Genomic DNA, 25373 nt, shown 5'->3' on the forward strand with positions numbered 1-25373 from the left:
GATACGGAGGGCTCTGTGAGCAGCGCGGCGCGGCGTACCGTTTGAAGGCGAAGGCCAAGATTCGGTCGCCGTTTAGACCTGTGGTCTGGTGCCAAATCGAGATTGCGGCGGTGCCGGCTGCGGTTGGCAGGGGCGGTGCGTAATTTCCCGCTGTGGAACCCCGGGAGGGAGCGATTCGGCAGGACCAGGGTGACCGTGTCTCTTTGCTCACCAGCGTGCCCAGTAGCCAACTGGCCACCCACGAGCTGCTAACAGAGTGTCTTCTTCCAGCCCACGTCCACGCAAGCCCCACTTGCGGACTGCCCAGAGAAAACAGGCAGCAGCTTGACATCGAGTGTGTTTTGTAGGAGGGCATGTGTTTGTTGGCGCTTTCCCCAGTTGATAGCAGCACATAGAACTGGGCATTCAAAATAGAAAAAGCATACATGTATTTGCTTTTATAAGTACGGCTCGTAGTGGTTGTATTCTATCCATAATCCCATTTACTGAAGATATGGCCTTGATCTTTATGTCTTCCCAGAGTGGGAGAGAATAGTACCAGCAAACCTCCTCCGGACATGTAGCACAGAGTTGTCAGACAGCTATGATGACATCATCAAAAGTGGACCCTGAAAAGCGAGCTCTGTCTCTTTCAGTTCGGCAGTTCTCCCACTTGCCTCTTGGCAGGAGTTCGTCTCCGCGCCCCCCCCCGCGGGGCCGTGCCCTGTAATTAGCGGCCGGTCCGCCCCGCCCGCGGTTCCTCAGGATTACCCGTGATGTGGGTCAGAGGGCGGGGCCTCTCTGTACGTCCGATCCGGAAGATGCGCGCAGATGTTTCAAAGCGTGCGAGCCGTGCTCAGAATTCCGATTTGGTCGCAGCCTGGACCCCACCAACATTAGGGTATTAACTCCGTAAACCTTTTCCTGCACTCTGCCAAGGAACGCTGAACTGATTTGATGAAATTAACTTAACCGGCACACTTTTTTTCTGAAAACTAACACTTGCTTTTAATTACTAACACTTGCTTTCCATTGTGAGTCAGCGTTAGGGACAAACGTTGGTTGAATTCTGCCATCAGTGTGTCAGCCATTAAATTATTCGTACATGGAAGTCACAGGTATGAGTGAGGCATTTTTTGGCTACTATGTTCCAAGGCTACACGTGGAAGGTTGTTTTATTAAATCTGTCTCTCACGTATCCCTTGAACAACTAGCAGTTAGGATGATAGTAGAATGCAATTAAGAATTGGCTCAACCCCATGCTGTAACACAAATTTTCTGGTGAATGCGTAGACGTGTTTGTATAAACCTCTTTTGGAATTGTATTATTGGAATTGCAATAGCGTGCTAATTAATGTAATGTAATTACAAAATAATTATGAAAGAGTGATAATGTGATAATTGAATGTGATAATTCATGCTGACTCATAATTATCGGAACCATTCTATCGCAGGTGGAGTCAACTGTACAGCAACGGTATAAAGTTAATTTGCATTCATCAGTTTCCCAGGGTGTGAATGTGAATGGTTGCACAAGAAGCAGTGGCGATGCTTCAACATGGGGTTAGATACAGATGCAAATAGCCTGAAAAATTATAACATTTTAATTAAAGAGATAAATCCACAGGAATTATTTCATCATAACATTAAAACAGTGTAATTAGGTGGAATAATTACACCATTTAAAATGTAAAAGTGCAAAGGCACCATACAGAACTTTGGCCATTCTGCTGTTAAAGGAGCACCACTGAATTATGGCCCCTGCTCTTACTTTTTTAGCGAAAGAAATTTTAGCAAAAAAATTTTTTTTTGATTCCTAACACAAAGCTCTATACTCTCTGCATAAGAATTTTTTTTTAAAAGAGTAAAACTTGGATTGATCAGTGCCAGTGCTATCATAATACCGTCCATTTCCTGTGCTGGTTACGCCTCCTCTCTTAGGTTGCAGTGTGATCTTCTTAGGAGACTGGCTCTTATGAGGTTTTGGGACCCCCTGAAACATCGCTTCCTTTTTAGTTCTCAAGATATTACTTTCCGAGGAACATCCACCAGGCGGGCATTGATCCTCCGTTGAGACTGCGCATTTTTCACTCTGAAATTAAAACGATAAACTAGCCTAACCTTGGGACCGATGCCCTGACACGGGCCAGCCAACAGTAATACACCGGCACGATGCAGCTGAAAGGGAGAGAGGCGTTTTTTTTCCCGGGGAAATCCCAGGGCGGGTTTGAATGTTAAAATCCTCTGAACACGCTGCCTAAGTTTCCCCATAGCGGCAGGACACACTGTTCAAAAACAGGCCAGATTTCTGGAGGAACAAATTTTCTTGTGGGCTTTTTTTTTGTGCACTTTGTTTCTGCGGACTGGCTCTGGATTTTTGATAAAGGCCTCATCTGTACGGAAAGGGCTTGATTCGGGCCTTCCACAATGCGTTTTCTCACAGGTCAGCGTTTTCGAGTTCTTGGCAGAAAGCGGTTTCCTATTGTGTACCCTCAAAGACCTGCAAGGAAACACTTGCATGTAGGCTACATGCTAACATGCTCTCACAGACTTACAGTACTTGCGCGTACAAACTTGCCGTTAAAATAGTAATAAAATGGCAAGCGGTCTCATTTCACGCTGATTGCTTACATTACCCAAAACAGCGCATTTTATTAGGTAGTATAAGTTCCTGTTTGTGCAAAGTTAGAGCAAATTAGTACGCTGCACTTTTTTTAGTGCATTGTAGTGTGTTTTTAAGCAATAAAAAAAAAACATCCAACGAAACAGACCCCAAGCTCTTAAAGGACTGCCGGACGCTGAGTGCTTTTGACTTTCTGAGCAATCAGCTGATTTAGCGGAAGTCACTTACCGCACTCTGGCATTTGTAAGCAGGTACCGTACCCCGACATGAAACGCTCAATTAATCAGCGGCCATGTCACGCTCCCCTCATTCCTGCCACTCGGCAGGGCAGTAATTAATCACAAACCGCTGAACCCGCCGCCTGTAGGGCTGGCTCTTGATCTATGTCTGTTAAAATAAATAAATAAATGACCGATAATGTATTAAGAGACAGACTGAGAGGGGGCATGGGGGGGGGGAGGGTTTTTACTTAAATGTAGTTCATCATAATATTTAACGGAGTCTTTTCTACGTCCTGCGGAAGGCAGCAAATGGGCAGTGTTATGAAACCTAGACCGTGCTATCAGAAGAAATTGGATTCTGTGGATTCAGTGGCCGTCACTGTGTGTCAGAGGAGCAGATTGCTTCACAAGAGCAGCCAATAAAAAATGACCCCTGCACGTTTCGGAGGAATGATTAAACATGTACATTAATTAAGTGCCTTCGCCAGAACCGTGGGGGGAAAAGTGTGTTCAGCGCGTGATAAAGCGCAGGAATGATTCATTTTCCGAGGAGAAAACGGCAAACGCGGAGCGTGCGGTAGACGTCTTATAAAACGTTTTTAACCCCTTGAACAAAGAAACACACAGAAATATCAAAGTCCACCCACCTCCCCACCACCCTTATGTGGGTGGGAATGTAATTTTAAAAGGCTCGCTTCCTCCCAACAAAAAGCTTACATTATCTACCTTCCTGTGGGCAATAAACCGTGTAACCCAATTATTTACTCGGATTATTCAGAAACAATGAAAAATAACAAAAGGGCTTGGAATGCGCAGTCAGTAAATGTAATTTTGGCCACGTGCCAGAGCCTTACCGTTATTGCAGGATGTGCATTCTGACCCCGTTTCCTTTTTGAAAGTTTGCACACTCAAAACTTAGGCTACAACATTAATTAACCTTTTAACTTAATGAATCCACAGAAATGCCAGCAACTCAACAAATTCTTGCACCATTCTTTTTGTCACAGGTGTCACTTGTACCCTACACAACAGTAAAGGCTTTTCAGAATTATATCTCTCAGTTCAATCTGCACAGATAGGCAAAAACGTAGGTTTATACAGTAGAATCCACTTAATTGCAAAAGGGATTTTCGCGTCTAAAACCATTTCCCATTCATTCCATTGGACAGAGATCGCATATTTCCGTATTTCGGATATTTCCATGGAATTATGTCCAATTACACTGTGTAATGATCTATAAATATACGTAAAAATCAGCTGATGTGGCATAAATAAACCAACAACTGCCCTGTAAAGACACAAAAACGCAAAAATTGGGCAGGCGGTTTCTGTTGAAAATCACACTGATAGCCGACACCTAAGTGGCACGCGCGGACATTGGGACTCTGTTTCATCGTTTTATGAGATTAAGTTGATTCTAGTGAGGTTGATTTAGCGTGTCTAAGGTTGCACGTAAACTTGAAAGCACTCAAAACTTTAGGAACTTGAAATGCAGTATCATTCACAACAAAATTATACCAATAAATTCACGGTCCATTTCTAATCGTTTTACAGGATTTTTTGCGTGATTTCTCTTATTGGTGGCTTAGGCAGCTTGAAAAAACACCAAAACATTGCAGAAAAACCCTGGTGTTTATTTGAAGTTCTGAACCATATCCAGCCCTTTTTTTCTGTTTTTGTTTTTTTCTTCTTCATAAGTCAAGCTCTCTGTGATGCCGTGTCAGATTACTTTCAATTCCTTTTCTAATTTAAACCCCAAACGTAAGTCATTTTATTTTCTAGCGGTAGCGTTTAAAGTGGGATGAACAGGTTTAATTTAGAGCCATTTAGCAAAACTAATTAAGCGCAATCGATTACTCACGCACCGTATGAAATTAATATCTTAAATGCTTCGCAAAGTGGACACATTTGAGATTTACAAGGGGGCACGTGAGGTCAGAGGAGGGAGGGGGTGGTCTTTAATCTTCCGGCATTGATTGAGCGTCTCTTCACGAGACATAGGAGCCATCTCTCTGGAAACCATGAAGGCGCAATCACCAAACAAACGAGAAAAATAATTACGCCGTAAAGCTGTTGTATACTTTAATGGCTGCGATAGTCAGCCTCCGGTAGGATTCAGCATCTGCTCTGCTTAAATCTCTCCTGCAGCGCTGAAACTTTTTAGCGCTGTGTGTTTATACCCCGCGCCTTCTTCCCCACTGTTATTTCCCGTTTTTCATTCAGGGTAGAGCGATTTGCTATGGGTGTTGTCCGTTTTTAATTTTAAAAAAGCACAATCTAACTTGTTTATTGAGCAAATATTAATATTAGTTCTCAATACCATGCTTCTCACAAAGATTTGTATTTAATTTATTAATGTTTCCCGTGGAGTTGTGCGACACCTCAAAGCACTAGTTTGCACGCACGCAAACGCGTTACACCAGTGGTGTCAAACTCGTGCCATGGAGGGCCGTGTGTATGCAGGTTTTCATTCCAACCAATTAATGCTGCCTTAATTGAGTCCAATTACTCATTCAGCCATATGCGTTTAACTGCATTGAAGCACAGAATATAAGAAAAATTTTATTTAGACAATGCGGGTCACCATAGACGTCGGGTCACCATTGTGCACAAACCTGCATCCCTAATTCAGCAAATAATTTAACTAATTATATAATCAAGATCTGAGGCTGGAATGAAAACCTGCATACACACGGCCCTCCATGGCACGAGTTTGACACCACTGCGTTCCACAGTGCATTTTTAGCTGGACCCAAAACTCTGATCAGCTCCTTCATGAAACTGCCTCTTTTTTATCTGTTATAAAACTTTGTTAAAGTCTGGTAAATAACAGGGTTATAGTGTGTCAGCTTGCAAACATCCAATAACACAGTTCATGTATTTGAAGCAGGGTCATATTCTTGCTTGGAGGCCCCGTTGACACCAGTATGGCAGAATTATTTTCCACATTATCCTATAATTTAGGAGCAAAACGTGTTATTGTAAGCAATCTCGGGAAGGCACGGGAGTATTTTTATAATTTTGGTGTATTTCAAATATGTATTTGACCCATGTCTGGTCTGGAGAGGCCAGAGATTTTGTGTAATAAGAGGAGCTGCAGAGAATAAGTTATTCTCCGCAGGATCCTGAGGTGTTGGTGTGACTAATGACACAAATTAATTACTGTGTTCACCTTTGAACCCCTGAGCCTCTCACCCAAGCTGTTCCACAGTTCCCGTTCGGCGTCTCTGTTCTTACTTCGTATTTAAAAGCTGATAAAAACAGGTCTTGTGCGTAATTGAAGTATAAAATTCCACCCTTCCCTGGAATTGCTCTCAGCACGGTCTTGAATTAAGTTGTCTCGAGTGTCATTAACATACAGGTGGTCAGCACCTCGCTGAGATTAACTCACTCGTACTGACAATCACTCCTGGTTTATGGGAAATTTCATGCCTTGACTCATGTGGTGTGATTAGTTTTGCTTTTTGAAGGATTTATGAAACGCTGAAGTGCCATCAATATTGATTTACTGAACAACTGGCAGTGGAGTTAAGCGTATAATATGCTGAAAGCATATAATTTTGCATATATAAATATAAATGCATTACTTATACAAGTGTCAACTCTGTACTGTAATACGAAGTCTTTAAAGGGGATCTTTAGCTTTCTTCGTGTGCATGGGAACCTCTCCATTACTTAGACTCACATATACAAGTTGTATTCTTAGGATACTGTACATATGTAAGGCTCTGAAATTTCCTATCAGATGCTTTGTTGATTGAAACATCATTGAACTGTTTGACTGTGCCGCAATGTCTAAATTGGTAGTAGCAAGACTTTTCAAAAGAAGTTTTTTTTAAGTGTCCATAAAAAATGAATATGGCTACGGAGGTGCTGATACCCTGCTTTTACTTTGACAGGGCGAGTGAATCAAAGCAGGATCTCTTTCAGAGTGAATAAAGCCTGTCCTGTACCATTCTCTCTCTCTCTCTCGCTCTCTCTCTCTCTCTCTCTCCATGTTTTATTGACAGTTCCGGGGTTTCCGTATCCGACGGCGACCGCTGCAGCCGCATACAGAGGGGCGCACTTGCGAGGCCGGGGACGCACCGTCTACAACACGTTCCGCGCGGCGGCACCGCCGCCCCCTATCCCGGCGTACGGCGGGTGAGTACGCCCCCGCCCTACCTAAAAACCACCACAACCCCCCCCCCCCCCCTCTTAAGCCTGACTGCTCCACTTTACGATAGCCTCACGCCCACGAGCGGGGGTTTTGTTGGGCAGTGCGTGCTGCATGCTTGGTCTTGCTTCGCCCCGGAAACCCCAAACACAGCATGCGACCAATCAGATTGCCCCGAGAGAGACGTGCACCCCGAGCGCACACCCCCCACTCCCCTGCGCACAGGAAAATGGGATGAGAAATGAGTGTAATTTGGGCTGTCATGGTTTGGTGGCTCTCAGCATCTTCAGCGTCACATGTTGTAATGAAGCTTCGCTCCCCCGTCTGACGAGGAATGCTATAGGACATGGAGAAGCCATGAACGGACCCCAGGATTGCTCTAATTGTTTGGGGGGGGGTTTTCATGTTAATGGCTTGTAAGTATCTGGCACTTAAGGAGGCTGGCTGGAGCTCGTTTATTTAATTTTTTTTTTTTTTTAATTCTTGTTAAATTTTAAATTTTTGTAAATGGAGGCATATCTGTAGGTTGTTTTCAATTTAACTTTAAACACCCCCCCCCCCCCCCCCCCCCCATGCAAGCCTTTCTTTTCACTGGATGAAGTAGTAATCTGTTCTACAATAATTTGAGCAGCATGGAACCCAGATTTCAACCATTAACCCATGTCCATACAGAAAAAAAAACATTAGCTGTTTTTTATATTAGAATACATTATTGTCCATAAAAATATCATTTAAAAGAAATTGCTTCAGGTCAATGCTTGTTGGAAAGAATAACATCAGCCAACCATTGAAAAACTTTGCATAACATGCCAAAGTCATTATTGGCTATATCCCCATGTCTAAGTCTCTAATAAGTCTGATTGGTGCTGCTGATCACTGAGAGGACAGATGATTTTTGGAACTTTTAATCTACCACCAGAGGGAAATCTTTTAAAAGATGAGTGAAGTGGATGGGAATAGGCATCCAGTGCTTGGAGGGCTTTCCTATTCAGTTAGACTGTATGGGTGTTTGGTGCTTGGCAGCTCTAGCTAAAGGCTTCTGCTAAGCAAGCAGCACCAATGATCAATAATATGAACAATTAAAGCCGCAAGCGGCGTTGGAAGGGGTCCAAGCATTGGCAGCATCGCGCCCCCTATGGAGCGATTTTAAAATGGCTTTGTCCTCACGATCATACGCCTTCACCCAACATATCTACTGAATGTCATGATGATCGTATGAAATATTGATGACTTATGGCCAATTTTGAGCTGAGAGACGCTGTCGGATGACTTGGTTACGTCGCCATGGATGTGTCCTGGCCGCTTCCCGTCAAGGCCTTTACTATGTCGTAACACTTAGATGGCATGTCGTAACACTTAGATGGTCCGGCGTGCATGCGCAGCTGCAGTGTTTCTGCGCCGCAACTAAAAAAGGCGTCACGCTAGTGTTGTCACGATACCGAAATTTTGACTTTGACACTGGTACCAGGTTTAGTATTACGATACTCAATACTGAAATGATACTTGAAACTTAAACGGTGCTAATTCGATACTCGGTACCTAACGATACTGAAATTACCTTAATAGATCAGAAACGTAATGTCCACAAGGGTTGACCTCATTTTCTAATTCATGGTTTTTAACAACCTGGTTCATTAACAACCTGTAAGTTGAAGTCTCTGCAACATATTAATATGCATAGGCCTATAGTGTTACAACACTGAACAATAGAAAAATATGTTAAATATATTTCAAAAATTAAACAGTTGTAAAGTAAATACTCTTTAAAACAGGTCTTTCATCTTTAAATAGATTTAAAAACAGCATATTTTAATAACAATAAAGCATCTATCTATAATAAAATATTTCCAAATTGGAACACCTATTGCTACTGAAGTGAACTGAGTCAAAGCTCGCGCTGTATCAGGGAAGTGAATGCACAAGCGCAGGTCACCTCACTTGGCAACCTTAGTTGCTACTGCCATCTAGCGAAGATTCTGACAAACTACACTTTTCATCCTCTAAATCAGTAATGCGGGAGACACATTTCCCTGGCTTTTACATTTGACGCAGAACTACCGAACGTTGGAAAATTCAAATACGAAACCGTTTTTTTTTTTTTTTTTTTTTTTTTTTAAGTACCGAGAAAGTGCTGAAGTTTTGGTATACCGTGCAACACTACCTCAGACACATATTCCAATCCATTGCTCAGCTTAGCAGAGAATGCACATTTCAGAGCGCCACAGAGACAGATAGAATAATAACACATGAATGCACATTTCAAATAATAAATACGACATTGAGAAAAAACGGAAGAAAGACTGAATATCAACTCGCGAATTGCGTGCTGCTCGCAAAGAAGCCTACCGTTTAATTTATTTATTTAGACATTGGCAGATGAGATGAGTTCTAGTAACGCTGACCTATAAAACGCTATTCCAAAAGAAAAATCAGACATGTTATACATCGTTAGAAAGCTTATAATCTCACCTACTGAATAAAAGAACTGTCAATCAAGCCAAATTGGACTAAGAAGAACGACAACGCAGTACGCAACAGGTGTGGTATTACGCACAGCTATTTTAGAAAAAAATCCGACATTTCACAAACGGATTATCCAAGACAATATATGGCCACTCATTCGCAAAAGGGACATCTCTACGCGTAAAACCAATGGTAAGATTGTATATTTATTCAATGTGTAGTCCCAGATATTGACTGTAGACTGACGTGGTAATTTTTTTTAAAAAGTTAGTCTCGCTTATTTCGTCATTCAGTTAGCAGCATTTTCACTGCTGTATTGGCATATTTTAGGGCTAATGTCGGGTTCATCTTGTTGCTACGGAATATTGCATTACATTACAGGCATTTGGCAGACGCTCTTATCCAGAGCGATGTACAACAAAATGTATAACCATAACCAGGAACAAGTGTGTCGAAAACCCTAGAGGGCAGCAGCCTACCGTTCTAAGAGCAGGGAACAACCGCATTGTTCAACTTAAACCCTGTAGGTTACACTGATTAACACTAACACAGACAAGAACAGCAACAACGCAGTCCATGCACAAATACAAGCAATAGTTAAGACGAGTTAAGTCACCTACGAAACAACTACATAGTTACAACCCTAAGCTTACAGTCAATTTAGAGATTAAATTCAGAATACGATTTCACGCAGCATAATGACGGATTTAAAGACTAAACGAACTCACCCGATATTGTCTTCAAACGGACCGTATTATTTATCTAGACATTGGCAGACTACAGCATAAATTGCGTCTTTTGTTTATATTCAATATTAGTAATTGCAGCGAGAAACTGCAGCTCTAGGTCGTTATGTTATGGTAGCAACGGAACGAAGCGGACTATATATGTATTAGGCTACCGTCATTGTTTCATTATACCAGCGTGTTTTCGCGCGTTTGCACAGAAACTCAGAACCCATAAATAAAATGGTTTAGCTGTTTCTCAGCATAATGACGGATTTAAAGAGTAAACGAACTCGCCTGTTATTGTCTTCAAATGGATCCATGTCAAAGAAAAGTAATGATTCATCCTCTCAAAGCTTTACCGTAGCGTATTATTTATGCAGACATTGGCAGAGTACAGTATAAATTGCGTCTTTTGTGAATATTCAATGTTAGAAATTGCAGCGAGAAACTGCAGCTGTAGACACAAGATAGTCTGTTATGTTGTGGTAGCAACGTAACGAAGTGGACTATGTATGTATTACCGTCATTGTTTTATTATACCAGCGTGTTTTCGCGCATTTGCACAGAAACTCAAAAACTACCAATATAATGGTTTAGCTTTTTCTCACCATAATGACAGATTTAAAGACTTAACGAACTCACCCGATACTGTCTTCAAATGGATCCATGCCAAAGAAAAGTAATTATTCATCCTCTCAGAAAGGTTTTACTGAAAAACTTTGGGTAGCCTATCCTAGCATGCACGCTAGGTGGCAGTGTCAGACCGTGCTTTCACTGAGAAAAACTAGCGTCGCCATGGTTGTCGCTTGCCGTAAAGAAGTTTACTCGATGTCGTAATCGTTTAGATTTGGAGCTCCGGTTTTTCCGCACCCCACCTAATGAAAAAGGCCAAATGGTGTGCAAACCATACGGCGGACGTAGGTGCTCCCAATAGGAAAGTTGTAGAGCACATTCAGATGCATCAGTTGATGAAGTTTTGTGTTGATCAGACATACGGTATGGGAGTTATGGTCTTTTAAAGTATGATCCTTTGTTATAGCGCCACCATCTGGCCGACATAGGTAATTTTTAGTGCCTGAGTAGTGGGGGGCCATAGGAACCCACCTACCAAATTTGGTTGGTCTACAACTTATGGTTGCTGAGCCTCAGACATTTTTGCAGAGAAAACTGCCACACCCCAACTAAAAAGTCTAAATGGCGGGCAAATAATATGGCGGACATAGGTGGGGCCAATGGCAAAGTTGTAGAGCACGTTCAGATGCATAGGTCGATGAAGTTTTGTGTTGATCTGACTTATGGTGTGACGGTTATGGCCTTTTATGCAAAACCCTTTGTTATAGCGCCACCATCTGGCCCACGTACGTGGTTTTTAGTGCCTGAGTAGTGGGGGCCCATAGGAACCCACCTGCCAAATTTGGTTGCTCCAGGACTTATGGTCGCTGAGCCTCAGACACTTTTAGCGGAGAAAAATAATAATAATAATAATAATAATAAGAATAATCCTAACAGATACAATAGGGTTCCACCAGCTTCGCTGCTTGGACCCCTAATTAGTGAGTGAGCAGTTCATACTGCACCTGAAAACGCTCTGTTTATTATATTAGGAGGGATCTGTGTGAAATACTGACACAAGCGAGCCTCAGGGTGCACAGTGTTGAGTTTATAGGCTAGTTTGAAACCCTATATAAAGTCCTCAGATGGACTATTAAATGCATGTAAGGACCATATAATCAAATAAAAATCACAGCTTACATATGACAGATGAAAATGATAATATTTAACAAGAAAACGTGAAATTTTAAGATGAAGCTTAAGCATGATTGGCTATATATATTTGTGATTATTTTATAAATAATATTGTATATGATATATAATTTCAGATTTGTTGAGATTTGGCTCAGCACTCCCATTATTATCATGTGCTGGGCAGCGACCGGCACAACATTTTGGAATTTTTATTTTAAATTTTTCCCCAGAAGTCAGTGTTCTAGAACCCCACTGCTTTCAGTTACCAGCAGCGATTGTTACATCGGCATTAGAATGTTCAGTTAAGAGCATTCTAATCACATATTTGTGATCTCACGACGTAAAGGGTTAACAGAAACACAGCGAATCCAGAACTAACAGTTCTGTTCTGATTCGTCGAGCTCTCCTGGGCCTGTAGCCATATCTACGGCCATATCTGCAGTATATTTTAACGGCTGCGCTGACTACAGGGAAGTACTGATAAGTTGGGACGCAGCATGCCACGCACACAGAGATACCGTTTGCCTTTTAGCGAATCCCGCAGTCGCCATCCTCAGAAGAGCCCGCCCCCTTTCAGCACTGGCAAATCCCCAGCCTCCTTCGCCCTCGGTTCTGAGGAGTGCCCGTCAAGTCCTTCCCGTTTCTTTTTTTGATATTTTTTTAGTGATATTTTTGTTGAACTAATCTTGCAAGTACAGTATGTGTAGCTGGTAGTGCTTGCATGTGGGACATGCACTAATATGAATGTTTTTTTGTTTTGTTTTGTTTTGTTTGTGTGTGTGTATGTGTCTGCATCTTTACAGTGTTGTATACCAGGATGGATTTTATGGGACAGATATTTATGTAAGTATGAACTGATCTGCATGCTGACCTCGAACACACACCTTTAACCCCCCCCCAGCCCCCCACCCCCAAAACCGCACCCCCACCATCCCCCTCGCGAGTTTGCTATAAAATCTGCTACCTTTGTACTAACGTTTAACCTACATGTGTGCCCGGAGTATTCGCTCTCGGATAGCCCGCTAGTAAATCCCAGGGAAATGTTTGGTTGGACAGACCAAGCATGTCTAGTCCTAACCGTACGGGTTTAAGGATACTGTAATATTTCTGTGCGCACAAACAAACGCTTTCCCTGGATTTGACTAGGCTCACAGCCTCGCAGCTGGTGCTGTCCAGTGGGGTGCCTCATTTCAGGTACCAAGCAGCTTGTAACCATACAGGAATAGAAGCAAAGACTGATATGGACCTTTAAGACTTATTCTTATTTACACATTAGTATATATCCCGGGGCTGTTTCGATGCAGTGGCCGGGGTTTTCCGACAGCAGACGGCCTAGCAGTCAGTATGTTTCCGTGGCACTGACTAAGTGCGTAAGTCGCTCTGTGTGAACTCTGAGCAAGCGGGAATACCAGCATGGCACACCTAGGCCTTTTCTGAATGACCAATCGGGTCTTAAAACCAGCACACAATGCAGGGACTAAGGTCGACTGGGGAGAGAGCGATCGTATTTCCCCTCTCATACTTTGTGGTGAAAAAAATAAATGTGCTTTCAATTAAAATGCTGCCACATGAGAAACAGGCGGGAGGTGTGCTGTGTAAAGCGCTGATTTGGATAAAGCAGCTCCCAGATGGGCAATTAAAGAGCAATTTGTAAAAACCATATAATCAACAGCGTGCTATGGCAACGCAAAATAGGGTTTCATAAAGTTAAAGATTGAAACATGAAATGTGACAGTGTGAATTTATGATTATATCTGTAATATAAATGATTACAAGTTTGTTTTTATGACATAGTATAAAACTCAGAGATGAGTCAATTTTTGACTTAATGATTTAGTTTTAATACTTTTTAGACATAAAGAATATTGAGAAAATCAAACATCGAGCGCCCTAGGTAATGTTATTCTTTGTGTATGCATACCTTCTGAACCCACTGTCCAGGATTCCATGCAATTTATATATGATAAACTTGTACTAAATATATTCCAATGTGAAGTATAAATATTAAGGGAGAAAGTAGTCACATGGGTGTGTTTCATTATCATTTTTAACAATAAAAAGGATTATTTTTGTTTCATTGTAGAGTAGTTTATGGAGGGCCAGTCTGTGGTAAACGCTTATCCCAGGTATGGACGAGACGGTTGATTGGCACCAGGTGTGGGCTGATGTGGAATCGTACTAACGCGTGCCGTCACGGGGAGATCTGTGCTTCGTGGCGCGATGCGGCGGCACTGAAATATACTCCCGAGACATCTGCTGTTTCCACCCACTGCTTCTCAGCTAGGAAACGAGTAGCACATGAACAGCGCAAACACAGGCATGTGTGCATGCACACGCACACGCACACGCACACGCACACGCACACGCACACGCACACGCACACGCACCCGCACACGCACACACGCACATGGCACACGCACACGGCACACGCACACGGCACACGCACACGGCACACCCGCAGGACTTCTTTCCTCACGTTGGAGCTCCTATGGTGGGTGGCGTTGTAGCATAGGGGTTAGGGAACCAGGTTTGTGACCCAACAATTTGCAGATTCGAAGCCTATGCCGGGTGCCGCCATTTTACCCTAGAGCAAGGTACCCAACCTGAATTTCTTCAGTATGTATCAGGCTGTATTAAATGGCTGTAAAAAGTTACCTTTTGTAAGTCAGTCTGGACAAGAGAGTCTGCTAAATGCCAGTGATGCAATGTAATTTTGGATAAATGGCATATGTGTCAAGTCTGTAAAGCTGCACCCCTCGGTGTGGGTCCGAGTCTTACTTGTTTATTGCCTTGGCGGTGGTTTTGGCGGCTCTGTGGGCCCTACGGTTAGTTTCATACCGAAACACCGCAGCCTTATTAGCAGTGTTTACTGAACATTAAAGCCAACCGCACAGGGCCGAGAAACGTTCCCTTGATTTAGTCGACGCGTCAGCGTGGTATTAGCAAAAGCAAATGCTGCATACCCTGCACTCTACAACAAAAAATAAGTTATAGATTTAGCGTGGGTGTACGTAGGCCTTTTCTGAATGACCAATCGCATCTTAAAACCAGCACACCATACAGGGCTAAGGTCAATTTGGGAGAGAGCGATCGTATTTCCCTCACGTTCCGTTGATTTAGTCAAAGCTTCAGCGTGATATTAGCAAAAGCAAATGCTGCATACCCTGCGCTCTATAACAAAAAATCAGTACCGATCAGCCAGCCGCAGCTCCTGTGGTGCTGCCGCCCAAACATACGAGCGCGTTCGATGTTCCTAAACGTGCGAACACGTTTGACGGCTATCTGTGAGGCAGGGGACCCTTCGTCGTGTTTTTCTCTCAGTTTATTTCGCCAAGCTCGCGGTAGCACAACAGAGAACCGGTCAGTGGCCCCAGAGGATGATGGGAAGGGAGGGAGGGAGGGAGGGAGGGAGGGAGGAGGGGCCTTCACGCTTTGATTGGAATGAAACAGTGTTTTTTGGCTACGTCTGTGGAGAACCTGTTCTGCCTGTGATTTTGGCATGCTGCGATCTCTCTGGCAAGCACTGATGCAATGCCGCGGTCCGTTGAACATGGACCTCTTCTGTTTTTTTTTGTTTTTGTTTGTTTGTTTTTTCACAGTTTGACAATCAATGCATCGATGCACATGATGGGCCCTCTGAATGCTTTTGTTTGTCCTGTTTGCTTAATTGAACAGCTGATGTGACCGTTACATATGATGCAATTAACATTTTGCAAAACAAAAAAAAAAACAAAAACAAACCGCTGCTTTACATAATTAATGCTTAAAGTTAACATCTCAAACAAGTGCTTTTCATGCTATATTTTGGGGGGTTTTCAACACATCTTGCTGTTTTTAACTTGGTCAATGATTTGTAATAATTTTTTATGAATGATAAATGATTCTTCCAAAGTACATGAGACATACTTTTGGCCTTAAAGAACCTTTGACATTTCAGTTTGTCAGTAATACATGATTCAAGCATTCTCTTACACTTACTCCACATTCTCTTACACTTGCTCCACATTTAAGCTACCCTTTGGCTTGGATTTTAATGATATTTTTAAAATATTGTTCCACTTTGATCAAGGGAACTGAAAACAGTCCTTGAGAAATATTGAAATCCCCAGAAATAGTGTCGCTGGAAGTAATTGGAACAGGCCAAATGAGCATCTTTGTATGTATGTGCATGTGTGTGTGTGCGTTTGCCTGTGCGTGTGCATGTGTGTGGGTGTGTGTGAGCAAGCAAGTATGTGTGTGTGTGTGTTTGTTTGTTTGTGTCAGTCCGTGTGTGTGTGGCGTGTGTGTGGGTATGTGTGTTTGTTTGTCAGTCTGTGTGTGTGTGTGTGTGTATATGCATGGGTGTGTACTGGTGTGTGCTTGTGTGTGTGTGTGTGTGTGTGTGTGTGTACTGGTGTGTGCTCATGCGTGTTTGTGTGTGTGCTCTGTGTTTTCAGGGTGGTTACGCTGCCTACAGATATGCCCAGCCTGCTGCCACCGCTGCTGCTGCCTACAGTGACAGGTAAGACCCCGCCCCCATATGCGCAGAATTGGACACGCCCCCCCCACCCTCACCCCGCCCCCGCTAACAGGTCGCCCAGTCCCGAGTGCCAGCGAGAGCCAGTCGCTTTTGATTTATCCTCATAATTCCCTTTTTCCAATCTGAGACCGCGGCCGATGCCCCGAGTGCCGTAATTGGCAAATTAAATCAATGGAGTTGTCACCGCGGAAACGAAATGGCGAAACTGCACAGCGGTCAAATTGCGGAGCGACTCCTGATGATGTAGGTGGCGGGAGGGAGAGGGGGGGTGTGTGGAGGGAATTAAGTGAGATGGACTCCGCGGTTCTATAAATAAAGAAACGAGAGACAATTAAACAGAACAAAGGGAGGAAATCCACTTTGCGCCACGATTTGTGCTGTTAATGCCTCCATTACATTCAATGAGTGACACCTCCACAACCACCCCCCCCCACCACCCTCACCTCCCAAATAAAAAATAAAAAAAACTACCCATTTCCTCCAGCCAAAAGGTTCTTCATATTCTGCTGTTTCCAAATGGACTAGGGAGACTGGGGGGTTCCTACCTTTGCTTGTTCCTTCTTACATAATGGCTGTTGAAGAAACTACATTATGGAGTGGAGGGCGGTGCCTCTGGTGCACTCTGACACACCCCTCCCACTGAATTCCACCTTCAGTCATTTCTGTTTGCATGCTAATTTCACCTCTGTGGGTGGCTGGTATTATATTAAGATTATAGAAAGCACTCACTTAATTAACAGCCTAAAGTTTATCCCTCACATCTACCAAAGGGTTAAAAGTCTAAAAAAAGAGTGCATTGACATTTTTCGGCCTGGCTGACCTACCTTAGAATGCAACAATGGCGGTTCCTCGGCCTGCTTGTAATCTTCCATTCGAAATGAGAAAAGCAGCCATTGTGGTTCTAGCAGTGGGGCAGGAGCCGCATAGATTCTTGTTGCCACCCCCCCTCTGTGACACGGGAGAGAACTGAAGCTGAATATAATGCCATGACCTACATCTGCAAGGCCTTGCTGCTATCTGTGCAGAGCCAATATGCAGTTCCACGTTTTTGTACATACAGCAAGTTTGTAAATTTGTGTTCAGTTCGTAAGCGTGAAAAATATTTGATGGTGTGCAAATGTAGTGTTTGTGTGTGTGTATGTGTGGGGAGAGAATGTTGAGTTAGATGACCGCATTCATTCTGTATTTACACAGCGTATCCCTTCGTAGTGCTGCACGGACATCGGCTGTGCACATTTGCGTGGTGTGTGTCGCATTGCATGATGGGAATATATAGTGCATTATGTATGCTGCTCACTGTGAATGGAAGGTGGGTTTACACTGGCCAATCACCTCAAAGTTGCCATCAGAAACAGCTGTTTATTTCCTGGTTGGCTCCTCTGTTAGAATGCGACACGGTCGAGCTTTGAAGCGTTAATAATCGATCGTGAAATACGGCGATTTGTTCGCTGCTTCAGAAGAACGTCAGCAGAACCGGTTGTTGTTCCGACTCAGGAATGACCCTGTCTGGAGCTTAAATAGTGATCACAGCCGGCAGGCACCATCACCGGCATTCCGTGTTTCATGCATGTTAGAAGGCGGCCCGTGAACAGTTCCGGCCTGCATGTCGTGTTGCAGCGAGGAGGCCCCAAAGATGATGTTTTTTTTTGTTTGTTTGTTTGTTTGTTTGTTTGTTCGTTTCTATACGAATACATGTCTGTGTCCTCTGTGTTTCCTCCTGCGCCGTTGCATGCCTCACGTCTGAAGCAGAACGTTTGGTTTCGGTGGCTGCGCGCGCGCGTGCATGCATGCGGAGTGTCGGTGTTAATGTGCATGCTTTTACGCAGACCTGCAGCAACACTGGCGAACAGGTGTACGTAGTCCAACCCCCAAAGATGTTGCACAGATATTTATATCTTCCCCTGTCCCCTCTGCTGGCTCAGCAACTACTCTATAAATACGCGGTTTTGTTTAAACATAGAACGGCGTAAATCATCCTCCCCGCAATTGATTGGCTGCACAATTCCTCGCGTTCCCTAACCACCTTGGTTCCCCTGATCGTCTGAGCAAATGAGAACCGAGTTGTCGGTTGACCTACTTGGCTATATATAGGTAAACTTGTAATCTTATTTGTTCTCGAGCAGCACTGCTCTGCCTACTTTGTTTAACACAGGATACGTTTAAAAGCTAGTTTTATACGTCGCTCAGTGTAATTGGTTCAGCTGTTACCGCGGATGGTTCTAGGATTTTCACTCTTACTGTAATTAGTGCTCTTATGCAGTCCCTGCTGTGAGACACTTGCCACTTGTACTTGTTTTGCGTGTCTTTCCGGAAAAGAAAATGCGTTGCTTTTTTGATGCTGTAAAATAACTGTGTAGTTTCACTGTGGTGTTGTGGTAATCCGGTAGGGTGTCGCTAACACAGATCGAGCTAAAATGTGACAGTTAAGGCAGTGACGGATATTCAGCTTTTGCTGATGTAGTCCCTAAGTCCTTGTAGACAGTGTTGCAGTGTCTTTCTTTTTTGTGTGTGACTTTCCAGCCTCCCTCTGTGCTTTATGCACCGGGGGGCAATGGCCTGGCAGTAGTTGTGTTGTTCACTGTGGTCTTCCTGTATGCCAAAGTTTTGGACGTGTCTCTGTAGTGTCTGCTCATCCCTGTAGTGTGTCTTTGCTTTTTTGTCTGTAACTGACAAGCCATGGTTTGTGTGTGTATCACTTTGCAACACTGAACATACAATTCATAAATGATTGTTTTTAAAGTCGTTCTTCTGAAAACAAATTGATGTCACGATGATTGTTATTATTGTGGTGGGGTGACCAGCTTTTAAGTCGAGTGTTTTGGTTGAGTGTTTTACCAGTGTTTTATTTTTTTATTATTTTAAATATCATTGAGCAATATTTATATGATTTCCTTTCACTGGTGCAATCACTGCCAGGCCGACATAACATTTATTAGTGAGCAACATGTGACTTAATTTTAATGGTCAGGATTAGCAGCAGTGTGATGCTTTATAAGCATTAATAACTGTTCTGTAAGTGTTTATAAGTGTTGCTTAATGCTTGTCAAGAGGACACAAGTGAATCTAAAATGAGAAAACTTTTGCATTCAACAGATGTTCATTGGAATATTGAAATTGCAGCAAGATTATTGTTTCATTAAAACTAATTCATGACAGCAAGGAGCAAATTGGTATTCTGAAGTCATAAATCTTTTAATTTCTTTTTTTTTTTTTACATAGACTGGAATAATAGAATTATTAATAACTGTATCAATTATTTGTGAGAAATTAGTCAGCATTGGTGGATTACATTGCAGTGTAATTGCATGGGGGTTTTCATTTAACTGGTTTGGTTATTTGATAAATTATTTATTTTAAAGAAATTAAATGAATTTGGGAGTGCAGTTGCTGGAACTCTCATTAGGAGAAAAATCTCATATTTTGAACTACAGAACAAATTTTAATTTTTTGTGAATATTTGAGTTTAATGCTCTTTATATTTGGCCTGTGCTGATGTTGAAGGTCATGTGACTGGGCCAGTGTGTTAGAAGGTCATGTGACTGGGCCAGTGTGTTAGATATGTGCTGGACCCTGTTTGTTGTAAACACGTAGCCGTATTGACAGTCTGTCAGCTTTGAAAGCTGTGGTGTCGTGTGGCTTTTCTGTGCTCTCAGGGATGTCATTTCCTGTTCCAGTGGATATCCGCATGTGCTATGTAACGCATGCACTATTTCATACATATGCCGAAGCCCTTCCTCATAGCTGCCCGTGCTGTAGCTGCATGCTTGCGCTAAACACTATTTCCGTCCTGCTCCTGACCGTAGAGTTTGCACCAGCAGGCTATGGCAGTGTTGATGTAAAAAACAAAGGCCTTTAAGATTAAAGGACTAGATTCAATCCAAACTCACTCAAGGAGACCGTTCGCTTCTTTTTGATTCTAATGACTAATTATAATTTCAATGCAATTTAGATGATTGACTGTGGGTTTGTGAAATGACAGTATGACTTAATCTTTTGCTGCTGGGAATGGGTCTATGGTTTTTAAAAGCTACTGTTTAAACGTCTTACTCATAATCTAGTTATAAATCTCTTTGAACTGTGCATGTAGAAATATAGTTAACTTACATTCAACAATTCAAAAATTGAATTGCTGAAAGCTTGTGGAATCAGTTTCTTTAAGAGTTCAGCTCACTCACCTGATTAGCCATATATACCAATGCCAACAGACGATAAAGCTGGGATACCTGATTAAATGCGCAGATTATTGTAGCTCAGTGACATGTGCAGTATGTCATAACTAACATAACTAACTAACATAAGAGTTAGTAAGTGCAGTCCCCACATGTATTCCCCCCACAAAAATATAATATGGTGAACTGCATTCAGTTTATTTTTGTTTGTTGTTTTATCTTCTCAGGTATAGTTCAGTAAATTCAGCTATCACCTAAATTAATTTTTTTTAAAGTTTGTATTGTAAAAAAAATAAAATAATATTTATTAATTATGTAGCACTTTTCATTGCATGATCTCCAAGTACTTCACAGGGTGAACAGGGGAAATAAACCTCAAGCTAATACCCCAATTTAACCCTTTCCGTGAATCTAATTGTACAAAAATAATAGAAAAATACACCATGACGAGGTTTAATTGGAGGTCACTCCAGGAAGGGAGTGTGAACCATGAGTGTGATCTGCTGCTATGACAACACACCGTGGGGCTGCTGGGGGGTCCGGGCTGTTAATGCACGGTTCTGGTGCGTGGGCGGGCCCCACGCTCAGGTGTCAAATCAGGGCCGTGCCAGGGGCTGGCAGCCCTGTGGGGTGACACGTGATTGGCCGTAGCGTCCCACTGGGAGGGAGGATGACGGTGTCTCGTCCACGCCCCAGCCAACCCCGACCGTGCGCCTGTTAGCCCACCTGCGCGTGAGGCGTCACCCTCTGACTCATGTCCGTGTGAGCGCGACTGGAGAACTGGACGTGATTAGAAGCGGCGGCTGAAATTGCATGCTTCGGAGGAGAGCGCATGCTTGTCTTCTCTCTCCTGGATTGATAGTGGAGGTTGTGGCAGTGAACACTGAAATATTCACACGCAAGCATGCACACACACACACACACGCGCGCACACATACGCACACACACACTCACACACACAGAGTTGGGGAAAAACTGGCACACAGGAAACTGAATCTCAGCTGAAAAAGGTAAACTGAGCTCAGGCAATTTAACAGCAGAGCGACAGTGTCTTTATCACCTCGCCAGCACGTCCGATCTGCTATGGGGCCTGCAAATGGAAGTGTGAAACGCATAGCCCTAACCCTGCCTCTGAGCTGTTTAGATGCTAGCTGAGCAACACAGTGATGCCTAGGATTCAAATTACTGAGCCAAAATAAAAGTACATTTCGGTAACTCAACTCTAATAACGTCAGTTAATCTACAGATTACCTACCTACCATTACTACACACAGAAAATACTGTGTATTTGCAGTAGTTATCTAGTGACTTATATGCTCTGCCGGGAAAGCAAGACCTCATGTCGGTGTAATTCATTTACATAAAAAATTTGGTACAAAAAAGCGATGAGAAAGAGTAAATTATATGAGGCCTCTAGCGAGGTTTTACTTTTAGTTCTTGCTATTTTAAATGTATGTGAATGGACCCAGAGCTAATGTTAGAGCCTCGATGCTGGTTACTACAGTGTTGCCGTGCCAAACAATGTCTGCGCTAGCTTACGACGGAGCTGCAAATGCGAGAAAAGCCCGTGGCCCATGGAGCGCTCAGCACTGTACTACTGTGTGTGTCCACGCTTTATGCATTTCTCATTCATGAGAAAGCTGCTGTATGAGCACATTGTGTCTGTGGAGATGCCTGTTAGCATTGTGGTTTCGACTATATCAACTCCTGCCCCTCCCCCCGCCCCCCCACCACCTCCAATAAGAAAAATAACATAGGCCGAGCCATGTACTCTGCGCTACACTATTAATTTTTTGTTTTATCTTCACGTTTTATTCTATGGCTTTTTTTTTCTTTGAGTCATTTCTTTCCCTTTCTGTAAACAATCCCAGCATGCCCTTTTCCTCCCCATACCCAGCCACCCGGGGGTCGTCTTGCGTGTGGTTCGGGGGCTGTTGTGCAGGGAATTCCCTGTTTCTTTTTTCTGCTTGTGAGCTGAAGTCCATTTGCTGCCAAGCACCCCACTCACCCCCCACCCCCTCGTCCCCCGTCCCCCGTCCCCCACCCCGCCCCCCTCCTTCAGCACATCCCCTCGGGCCGCGAGCGCTCTTGTGAACTCTATCTTCTCTTGCAGAAATCATATCCTCTTCGTTGCAGCAGACGAAATTTCTTGTAACACCTCTTCAGGTAAAAAGAAATAAAATAAATAAATGAATGAATGGTTCACCCTCACTCTCTCTCTTTCTCTCTCGATATATACTTTTATAAATCCATGAGGGTGCAAACGCTTCTTTTTTTATTTATTTTTTGTTTTTTAACTTTTTTTATTTATTTATTATTTATTTCTCGGTTCGTGCACCCAGTAGTCAGGGCTTTCTTTTTTAGAGCTGTAAGCACCTATTATTTATTTAAGGCCCTCAGTCAGGTATGTTTTATTTATTTATTCATTGCTTTTTGTTTCTCAGTGTTTATATATATATATATATATATATATATGTGTATATATATATATGTGTATATATATATATATGTGTATATATGTATATATACGTATATGTATATGCATATATAGATGAGTGCCTCTGTTTGGCACATGCATGAAGATACTGTGCGTGACAGGTAGTCTGAGTCCTTCCCTCATTCCTTAGCCACCTCATCCAGTGCACTACTTTCCTAGGCCTGCATGCTCCTGAGTAATGCCATAAACACAAGGGGCGAGAGCCAGAAAGTTCTGCCACCTCCGCCCCCCGTTTATTTCATTATAATTCATTATTCATTTTTTTAAAACTGTTCATTGCACCAACCCCCCTTCCCCACTCCACTCCACTCCCCCAGAAGCCCCTTTATATCCTCCTTCCTCTCCTTCAGAAATATTTCCATTTGATTTTGTTGTTGTTGCTGCTAATGTTGTTGTTTTTGAAACGCACGTTTAAGACTATGAACAGCCTTCCATGACCGTGAGGATTGGGGCATTAAGGAGATGCAGGGAACGTCTTGTGCAGGGCATCTGTAGCATCTACACGTTATCAGAAAATGCTTGTGGCTTTTTTATTTATTGATTTATTGAGCCTTTCAAATTTTTTTATTTAGTTTTTTTTTGTCAGATAAGTTACTGTGTCCACTTAGAAGTCTATTATTTGGAACTTGGAGAAGGTTCCAGTGAGCTTTTGAATAATCCTTTCGATATATTCATAACTGACAAGCTAACTGTCTCAGTGCCTTGCCCCAGCATATTTTAAGATATATTTGGATGAGATTTAAAATAGAAGGTGCTGTACATTACATTCTGACAGATGTGCACTGAGAAGCATTGTGACTAATGACTTCTAAAGCAAGCGCAGAAAAGTGCTGTCCACACAATCTGTAAAATAAACCCCTGAAGTCAAATTGAATATATTCAGGCGAGCAGTCAAATAATCATTTTGAAGCTGAACTTCTTAGAAAGCAGTGGTACAGCAGTGGGGGGGAAAACGAAATAAAAGTGTATGAAATGTTTGGTCATCATATTGGACTATTCCTCTGTGTTTTGAATATTTGAAGTGAAGTATTTATTTGCGTGATTATATTCAGTGTCAGTGCTTTGCTTGGAAACCTTTGTCGATAGATGACAAGCCCATTGTATCAGTCAATTAAAATATTTTTGTTTTATGTAATTAAAACTTCTGAATAAAACAGCTGAGCCTTTTGTCTGTAAATGATGCATTTAAGTAAATGTTGCTTTAAAATACAATAGGGATGATTAAGGCCTTTTCATTTGTAGATATTTATGCAGTTAAACATATATCTTTAATAATCTTAAAGATTATTACTTCATGTGATGCATTAGCTCACTTCTTCAGAGTCAGTTCATTAGCCATGTTGCTGTGTCTTACTTTACCTTCACTCTCAAAACCGATGTGTTTAAAACAACACATAGCGTGTCGCTTTTTAATACAACTTCATGTCTAGTTAAGGAAAAAACAGTCTGACAAAACGTCTGTCTCTGTAACACTTATATAGTATATAACTGTATAATTGTAACACAAAAAGTAGCAACTTTGACAGAAAACGTATTGAAAGTAACGCAGAAAGTGTGTTGAATATTAGCACGTCGTTTTTGAGAGTGTTCGCTTTGCTAGTTAGCCGAACTTCGTGTCCTCATGAGAAGAAAAAAGAACACCCAGCTCTTACGGCTCTGGAATGTGTGAAAACACTTGTAGATGTCTGCCAAAAGGCAGAGCGGACTCCCGTTGTTTGTGTAGTGGTGCTCTGTTTTTGGGATTGAATCTGCATCATGGAGTCAGACTGAACAGTGACTAGATGGCCATAGTTTTACTCAGGGAGGAAGGGATTGGTAGGTAAGGTAGTCCTGTGTCATTGCTCAGAAATCTGCCTGTGCTAGATAGTGTCCTACCAGGCAGCAGTGTGAAAGCATCAGCTGCGTGCTCCCATAGGATATGCAGACTAATATATGTCTCACTCCTTATGAAAGTGTCACACAGAAATATATGTTTGGTTTTGATCAATAATGCTGTGGTGTCTTTATTGTGTGGCCATGTACAGCTTTTAAAGTTTTTTTTTTCAAGTTTAAAAATGGAAGAACTGATATTAAGAGTATTATTTTATTGGCTTTGTAGATTGCGGTAAATGTAGCATAGCTATCATAACTATTTGTCGTTTTTTCTTTAAATTTTAATTTTGAAAAATCCTCTGTGCATCTCACCAATCTTGTGCTGTTCATTTGTTTATAGTTTGAACTGTGAACAGACTTCAAACTTCACCCTGGTAAACTGAGATATTACAGGTCAAGC

At 42.5% G+C, this 25373-nt stretch overlaps 1 protein-coding gene across 15 annotated transcripts in view; it reads left to right on the top strand.

The window, feature by feature from the left end:
• rbfox1 (RNA binding fox-1 homolog 1) overlaps positions 1-25373 on the top strand; it is a 403255-nt gene that overhangs the window by 368337 nt on the left and 9545 nt on the right. For 14 of the 15 annotated variants that reach the window (XM_035398363.1, XM_035398362.1, XM_035398364.1 and 11 more), the window contains 3 exons: positions 6834-6966; positions 12720-12759; positions 16353-16417. In XM_035398363.1, coding sequence (XP_035254254.1) covers positions 6834-6966; positions 12720-12759; positions 16353-16417 — 238 coding nt within the window. Of the gene's footprint in view, positions 1-6833; positions 6967-12719; positions 12760-16352; positions 16418-22717; positions 22771-25373 lie in introns of all 15 variants that reach the window. The other variant, XM_035398366.1, reaches the window with a different exon arrangement.

The sequence above is a fragment of the Anguilla anguilla genome, chromosome 17, assembly GCF_013347855.1.
Source record: "Anguilla anguilla isolate fAngAng1 chromosome 17, fAngAng1.pri, whole genome shotgun sequence".
In the NCBI taxonomy this organism is placed as follows: Eukaryota; Metazoa; Chordata; class Actinopteri; order Anguilliformes; family Anguillidae; genus Anguilla; species Anguilla anguilla.